An 8,716-nucleotide genomic window follows, 5' to 3' on the forward strand; every position below is an offset into this window, starting at 1 on the left:
ATCCCATGCTATTCTTTTAAGCCCAATGTATATTCTCCTAGTTAAGTGTTTGTTTCTTGACAGTCAGTTTGCAAGCTATTACAAGAAAAGGTAATATTTTATACATTCACTACAGTCATTAAAGCCAACATTGACCCTTAAAACTCTGAAGTCATTCCTTATTAGTTATTTTCACTTTGTTTCTAGGACTCTCGTTTCCTTCTTTATTTTGATATTCCCGCGGCTTTTCTGAAGTCCCATAGCAGACTTCTCCGCAATCTTCTCTTTGACCATTCCTGCTCCGCCTGAATCAGCAAACTAAGGAATACATTACCACTGCATCGTGGAAGTAACAGAACTCGACAGCTTTTCTGCACATTTGGTCAAAATGCATCCTCCGAAGTTGTACTACCTAATCCCTTCAATTCTCTTCCCACATCCATCCTCCCTTCAGCAAATAAACCTCGGATCTAGATTTAAATCTGCCCTCCTTCCTTACTGCTTCTGTCCTTCCCACTGAACCCAAGTTCCTCTTCCCAGTCCTTCCATTTCCCAAGAGAATCAATAACCTCTTTTTTTTCAGGGCTTTAAGTACGAGGATCCGTTTCTTCGTCCGTATCGGACCTGCAGCCCTCCGTGCTTCCCCGCCCAGGCCTGACCTCCACTTCGGGAACCGCCGCTGGCGTTGCGGCCCCACCTCCCGCAACCATCCTCTCCTCTTAGCGCCACTTCCGGATCTCGGGTGTCACCTCTTTACCGGTCCGCCCCCTTCTCCCGCTACTTCCTAGCGCTTTGTCTTAACCACTATCCGGGTCGGAGCCGGGGCGCAGGCTACCCGAGCGCAAGAGTTCGCCTCCATGAGGCACTGAGTAGCTTCTCCAGCCTGAGAAATACGGCCTGGCTGAGGACTGGAGTGGTGGCGGTGAAGGGACAGTTTGTTTTGAGCACCAAGTGAGACACACCCGGAAGTGGCGCGGCATAGGAGCTGCGCCGCGGTCGGGGCGGGTGCCAGGTACCGGGAGGTGGAGGGGACGCCTCAGTACTCTTCCGCGTGAGTGTCTACGCAGGGTGGAGTGCGGGGGTAGCAGTAGCGGGAGGGGACCTGGCTCTAGCTCTGCTTCTATGGTGGTAAGTCCGGCTGGGTTCTGGGAGGCGAAGGCCTCCCAGAGCTGGGTGGCTGGGCTGGTGAAGGGCTGCAGCGGCCGAAGGGTAGCTCGCCTCACTTCATTCTCCCACTCCAGGGGACCCGCTCTCTTCAGGTCGCCACCTCTTCCACCCCTCGGCGAGGGGAGCTGTGCGAGTGATGGAGTCGCAGCTGGAGCTGGGAGTCCGCTTGAGTTTTCTTTGCTTCTGGGAGGAAAGGAGCTGCCGCTTTGGTGGAGACTGCTGCTTTTTGGCCTCCATACTCTCCTGAGAAATGTTTTTTTCTTCTCTGCACCGCCGACTCAATTACTTCTAACGTTTCTGTCTTTACCTCTTTCAGCTTCTAACTTTGACTCCTCATCTAAAAAGATGCTGGAGTCATATGTAACTCCAATTTTAATGAGCTATGTGAATCGCTACATCAAGAACTTAAAGCCGTCGGATCTACAGCTTTCACTATGGGGTGGAGACGTGGTTCTCAGCAAGCTCGAGTTAAAGTTGGATGTATTGGAACAGGTAAGCTGTGTAGTTGTCATTGACTGGACACATTTTCAGCCTGTTTAGATTTAATCCGTTGTTTCCTGCGCTTTGATTTTATGCTATAAAACGTCACTTTTTCTGCTTCACGTATTTTGGGCTACCCTGAAACTACAGACCTTGTTTTACAGAATTTTTTTAAAGGTTCGTTCCTAGTGATGGTTTATTAGAACAGGGTTCCCCAAAGTTGCTCTAACTGACAGGAAAACAATTTCATTGTTCTTGTTTCAGAATTTCAGAATTGTTCAATTACTTAATTCTCAAGCCTTACTGAACATGCAGATTCACATTGTCAAAATTTTGTATGAAGCTGGAAAATATTACATTTCCATTCTCCCTTTTGGGCAGTGAAAGGGTCTGAAAGACAACAAGGTCAGATGTTGGGGGAAAGTTCTGTCTCTCTCAGTAGGAAAGATGACACATTACCCATAGCATCCTCAGGAGTATTAAGTAGAGACATTGAGAATGGCAGTAGAGTTGGAAACTTCTTTATTAATCGCTTCTTTTTAGTTTCTTTTAACATAGGAATGGTCTGATACAAATGAACTGTAACTTCAAAGTTCACATATTCATTAATTTATTTATTAATAATATATGCCAGGCAATCCTGTTAGGCTTGAGGATGCAAAATATCTGTGGAAGCTCAGAAAAATCAAAGATAAACAGCTTTTTTAGGAGATCAGGAAGGCTTAAATCTGGTCATGACAATTATCAATAATTTTTAGTTATATTCCACTGCCTCCTGTATTATTGAATAATCTAGAGTTAACTCTAAGAAATAATACTCTTGGCTCCCTCTCCATCCTCTCCCCAGGTAAGTTGACTGTCTTAATATTTTCCTTTTATTTTTTTCTTAATGAGCACAAATCCTAAGTATAACAGCTCAATTTTTAAACATATGTACACCTGTGTATCTACTCTCCACATCAAGTAGAATATTTCCAGTAGAATATTCCCCCAAAATCTCCTCTGTGCCCTTTTGTAATCAGTACTCCCCACCCCTAAAAGAAGTGACTGCTAATCTGATTTCTATTAACATAGATAAGTTTTACCTTGAACCTCAAATGAATTGTAATCATTTGTGTCTGGCTTCTTTCATTCAACGTTATGGCTAAGATTAGCTCATGTTGTTGACGACTAGTAGTTTGTTCTTTATATTGCCTTATAGTATTATTGCATTTTATAAAGATTCCACAACTTACTTACCTATTCTACTGATGGACATTTTGCTACAACTTTGGTATGTTTGTTATTTCAGTTTTAGCTTTTCTAGTGAGTGTGTAGTGATATATTATTGTAATTTTAATTTGCATTTCACTAATGACTAATGATGTTGAGCACATTTTCATGTGCTTATTGTTCATTTAGATATCCTCTTTGTAAAAGTCTCTTAAGTCTTTTGCATTTTTTTTTAAAGCATTGGGTTTTCTGTCTTTTTCTTATTGATGTATAGAAGTTCTTTATATATTTTGAAATGAATCCTTTGCCAGATATGTTTTGAAATATCTTCTTTCAGTTTGTAGCTCGTCTTTTTTTCTCTTAAAGTTGTCTTGATGAACAGAAGTTCATAATTTTGTCAAGGTCCATTTTATCAATCTTTTTCTTTATGGTTAGGGATTTTCGTGTCTCATTTAAGAAATCTTTGCATACTTCAGGGCCATGAAGATGTTCTCTTAGGTTTTCTTTTTTGAACTTTATTGTATTCTGTGACTCGTCTCCAATTAATTTTCCTGCATATGTGTAATAGAGGTTAAGATTCATTTTTGTTTCCATTGTTATTTAGTTGATCCATGCCATCTATTGAACCATTCTTTTCCTGCTCAATGACAGTAAGCTTTTGCTGTAAATCAGTTTGCCATATGTGTGTGGATTTGTTTCTGAACTCTTTATTCTATTCACCTTTATTCTATTTCTCTATTCTTGTGTCACTCCACACTAACTTTTACTGTGGCTTTTATGATAAATCTTGATATCTCAGTGTAATTTGTATTTACTCCTTTTTTCCTTTCAAATTGTCATAACTATCCTAGGTTTTTTTGTATTTACATATACATTTTAATATCATCTTGTAAATTTTAGAATTATTTACCCACAAAAAGAGGAAACCCATTGGCATTTTCATTGGGATTACATTGAATCTATAGATTAACTTGGAAGGAATTAACATATTAACATAGTGAGTTGACATAGTATTGAGTTTTTCAATTCATGTACAGGCATTGCTTTCCATAGTTTTAGGCCTTTAAATTTCTCTCAGCAACATTTTGGAGTTTTCAGAGAGGTTTTATAAATAGCATTATTTAAAAAAAAATTCCATTTTTTAATAATTTGTTACCAGTATGTAGAAATACATTTGACTTTAGTATATTGACCTTCCATCCAGTGGCCTTTCTAACTTAACCTAACACTTTTTGGTAGGTTCATTTGGATTGTCTATGTACATAAGTATGTCATCTGCAAATAATGATGGTTTTACATCTTTCTATTCAATGCTTTTACCTTTTATTCCTTTTTCTTTCATTATTGCACTGGCTAGGACCTCTTATACAATGTGGAGTAGAGGTTGTGAGAATAGACATTCTTTTTTTGTTCCCAACTTCAGTGGGAAAGTGTTCAATATTTTACCGTTAAGTATATTGTTAGCTGTAAATACCATTTTATTGGATTAAAGAAATTCTCTTTTATTCCTGCTTTTCCAGTGAGTTTTTTGAATCATGAATGGGTATTGAAATTTCATCAAATATTACATTTAATGAGTTGATATCTGATTTTCTCTTTTGTTAATATGGTGAATTACATTAATTGAGTCTCTCAAATGTAAAGATAACCTTGCTTTCCTGGAATAAATCCCAGTTTGTTATTATGTAGTATCCTTTTTACATACTGTTGGATTTGATTTGTTAAATTTTGTTTAGTTGTGTTGCTTATGAGTTATACCAGCCTGTGATTTTTCCTTTCTTGTGATGTCCTTACTAGGTTTTGATTGTCATAGTTATGTTGGCCTCATTAAATTACTTGTGAAGTATTCCCTCATTTTATAATCTCTGGAAGAGTTTATATAAGATTGGTGTTCCTATTTTTTTCCTTTTTTTGTGGTCAAATATATATAACATACCATTTTAACCATTTTTAAGTGTACAGTTCTGTGGCATCAATTACATTCACATTGTTGTGCAACCATCACCACCATCCTTCTCCAGAACTTTTTCATCTTCCCATACTGAAATTCAGTACCCATTAAGCACTAACTCCCTATTCTCCCCTTCTCCCAGCTCCTGGCTACCACCATTCTACTTCATCTATATGAATTTGACTCCTCTAGGTATCTCATTATAAGTGGAATCACTCAATATTTATCCTTTGGTGACTGGCTTATTTCACTTAGCATGTTGTCTTCAAAATTCATCCATGTTGTAGCATGTGTCAGAATTTCCTTCATTTTTAAGGCTGAATAATATTCCATTGTATGTACATACCACATTTTGTTTATCCATTCATCCATTAATGGACACTTGGGTTGCTTCCATCTTTTAACTATTGTGAACAATGCTGCTCTGAACATAAGCATACAAACATCTCTTTGAGACCTTGCTTTCAATTCATTTGGGTATATACCCAGAAGTAGAATTGCTGGATCATATGATAATTCTATGTTTTATTTTTTGAGGAATCAAAAATACTATTTTCCACAGTGACTGTACTGTTTTACATTTCTACCAGCAATGCACAAGGGTTCAATATCCTTGTCAATACTTGTTATTTTCTGTTTTTTTGATTATAGTGATCCTAATGTGAAATGATATCTCGTTTTAATTTGCATTTCCCTGGTGATTAGTGGTGTTGAACATCTTCTCATGAACTTATTGGCCATTTCTATGTCTTTGGAGAAATGTTTATTTAAGTTCTTTGCCCATTTTTGAATCAGGTTGTTTGTTTTGTTGTTGTTGAGTTGTAGGAGTTCCTTATATATTGTGGATATCAATCTGTTATCAGATACATGCTCTGCAATATTGTCTCCCATTCTGTGGGTTGCCTTTTACTCTGTTGATAGTGTCCTTTGATGCACAAAAGTGGTAAATTTTGATGAAGTCCAACTTAGCTATTTTTAATTTTGTTGCCTGGGTTTTTGGTGTCATATCCAAGAAACCATTGCCAAGTCTAGTGTCATGAAGCTTTTCTTTTATGTTTTTATCTAATTTTTAGCTCTAACATTTAGGTCTTTCATCTATTTTGAGTTAATTTTTGTATATGGTATAGGTAAGGGTCCAAACTTATTTATTTTTTGCATGTGGATATTCAATTTTTCCATCTCCATTTGTTGAAAACTGTTCTTTCCTCATTGAATGGTCTTGGCACCCTTGTTGAAGATCATTTGGTCTTAGATGTGAGGGTTTATTTCTGGGCTGTCAATACTATTCCATTGGTCCATATGTCTGCCTTTATGTTAGTATCACACTGTTTTCATTACTATTTTTGTTTTTGGCTTTGTAGTGAGTTTTGAAATCAGGAAGTATGAGATCTTTAACATTCTTAGTTTTTTAATGTTAGGAAAAATTAAGCATGAAATCATCTGCATCATGTTGGAAAGTCGTAAATGACTAACTTCATTTCTTTAAGAGATATAGGATCTTTTAGACTTTTATTTTTCCTTTGTTAGTTTTGGTGAGTTGTGTTTTTCAACAAATTCCTTCATTTCTTGAAAATCAAGGATCAGCAAATTGTGGCCTGAGCCTACTTTTGAAAATAAGGTTTTATGGGAACACAGCTATCCTCATTGGTTTACCTAGTGTCTGTGACTGCTTTTGCACTAAAATGGAAGAGTTCAGTAGCTGGGACAGAGACTGGATGACTTGCAAAAGCCTAAAACATTTACTCTCTTACTCTTTACTGAAAAAGTTTGCCTGCCCCTGCTCTAAATTGTCATATTTAAAGATATAAAGTTGTTTGTTATTGTTGTTTATTTTAAAGTTGCCTGTTTAAAAAAGAGTATCCGTGGGATCTGTAGTGATGTCTCCTTTTTATTTTTGATACTGGTAATTTGTATTTTCTTCATTAGTATTGCTAGGGTCTTACAAATTTTATTAATATTTTCAAAGAATAAACTTCTATTTCTATTTTTTTGTAGTATACTTCTCCTTTCTTTACCATTTATTTTTATTCTTATTTTTATTATTTCTTTTCTTCCGCTCTTTTTGAATTTGATTATCTTTTTTCTAGCTTCATGAGATGAAAACTTAGGTCATTTTGTTTTTGTTTGTTTTGTTTTTTTCTTTTTCTACTCAAATATGTACATTCAATGCTGTAAATTTCTCTAACCATATATTTAGCTCTGTCACACAGAATTTTATATGTTGTCTTTCCATTCATTTCAAAAATTTTGTAATTTTCATTTTGATTTCTTTGATCCATGGGTTATTTGCAAGTATATTGCTTAATTTCCAAACATTTGGGGATTTGTTGCTTATTTTTCTGTTATTGATATATAATTTAATTCCACTGTGGTCAGGACATTGTATGATTCCAATCCATTAAAATTTATGACTCACTTTATGGTCTGTTTTTGTAAATATTCTATGTGCAATTGATTTAAAAAAAGTATATTCTTCAGTTGTTGCTGTAGTGTTCTATAAATGTCAGTTATTTCGAATTAGTTAATAGAGTTATTTAAGTCTTTGAAATCCATATGGATTTTCATTGTCTGCTTATTCTATCAATCACTAGGAGAGGTATGTTACTTTCTCAAGCTGTGATTGTGGATTTGTTTACTTCTCTATCTTAGGGTTGTCAGCTTTTACTTTAATATCTTACAGTTATTAAATGTATACAAATCTAGTATTGAGATATCTCATTTTTTAATATACTTTAAAAAAGTCATTCTGAAATGTCATTCATTAGAAATATTCTTGCTTTAAAGTCTTCTTAATTATATACTTTTAAACTTTATTATTTCAGTTGCTTACCCTAAGGATTACAAAATGCACATCTGATTAGAGTCCACCATAAATTACTACATTTTACCATTTCCTGAACTATCTTACAATAATTTAACTGCATATACCCTCCCTCTTTCCCCACCTTTTTTGGTATTGTGGTACTTTTTGCTTGTTGTGGGTTGAATTTGTTTTTCTCTTTCCACTCTCAAGGTGGAAGGGTAGGTTATTCATTTGAGATTTATTTATTTTATTTTATTTTACTTTGTCAATATACAATGTGGTTGATTATTGTGGCCCATTACCGAAACCTCTCTCCCTCCTCTCTCTCTCCCCTCCCTCCCAACAATCTCCTTTCTGTTTGCTTGTCTATCAACTTCAAGGAATTGTAATTGTTGTGTCTTCTTCCCCCACCCCAGGTTGCTTGTGTATTTATTTTCTCCCTCCTCTCTCTCTCCCCTCCCTCCCAACAATCTCCTTTCTGTTTGCTTGTCTATCAACTTCAAGGAATTGTAATTGTTGTGTCTTCTTCCCCCACCCCAGGTTGCTTGTGTATTTATTTATTTATTTATTTTTAGCTCCCACAAATAAGTGAGAACATATATTTCTCTTTCTGTGCCTGATATGTTTCACTTAATATAATTCTCTCTAGGTCCATCCATGTTGTTGCAAATGGCAGTATTTCATTCCTTTTTATAGCAGAGTAGTATTCCATTGTGTAGATATACCACATTTTCCATATCCACTCATCTGAAGATGGACATTTGGGCTGGTTCCAACTCCTAGCTATTGTAAAGAGTGCTGCAATGAACACTGGAAAACTGATATACCTTTGACCTGATAATTTCCATTCGTCTGGGTATATTCCCAGCAGTGGGATGGCTGGGTCATATGGTAGATCTATCTGCAATTGTTTGAGGAACCTCCATACCATTTTCCATACAGGCTGCACCATTTTGCAGTCCCACGAGCAACGTATGAGAGTTCCTTCTTGTCCGCAACCTTGCCAGCATTTATCATTCACAGTCTTTTGGATATTAGCCATCCTAAGTGGGGTCAGATGGTATCTCAGTGTGGTTTTTTTTTTTTTTTCTTTTTGTCTTTTTTCGTGACCGGCAACGGATCGC

The 8,716-nt window shown here is 36.3% G+C and overlaps 1 protein-coding gene across 1 annotated transcript in view; it reads left to right on the forward strand.

Annotated features, from left to right (window-relative positions):
* The first annotated feature begins 955 nt into the window (after positions 1–955).
* LOC103608553 (vacuolar protein sorting-associated protein 13B-like) overlaps positions 956–8,716 on the forward strand; it is a 63,129-nt gene continuing 55,368 nt past the window's right edge. Inside the window, 2 exon segments of the mRNA XM_008592975.1 lie at positions 956–1,030; positions 1,463–1,638. Coding sequence (XP_008591197.1) covers positions 1,492–1,638 — 147 coding nt within the window. The 5' untranslated portion in view covers positions 956–1,030; positions 1,463–1,491.

The sequence above is a fragment of the Galeopterus variegatus genome, unplaced genomic scaffold (assembly GCF_000696425.1).
Source record: "Galeopterus variegatus unplaced genomic scaffold, G_variegatus-3.0.2 Scaffold8554, whole genome shotgun sequence".
Taxonomy (NCBI): domain Eukaryota; kingdom Metazoa; phylum Chordata; class Mammalia; order Dermoptera; family Cynocephalidae; genus Galeopterus; species Galeopterus variegatus.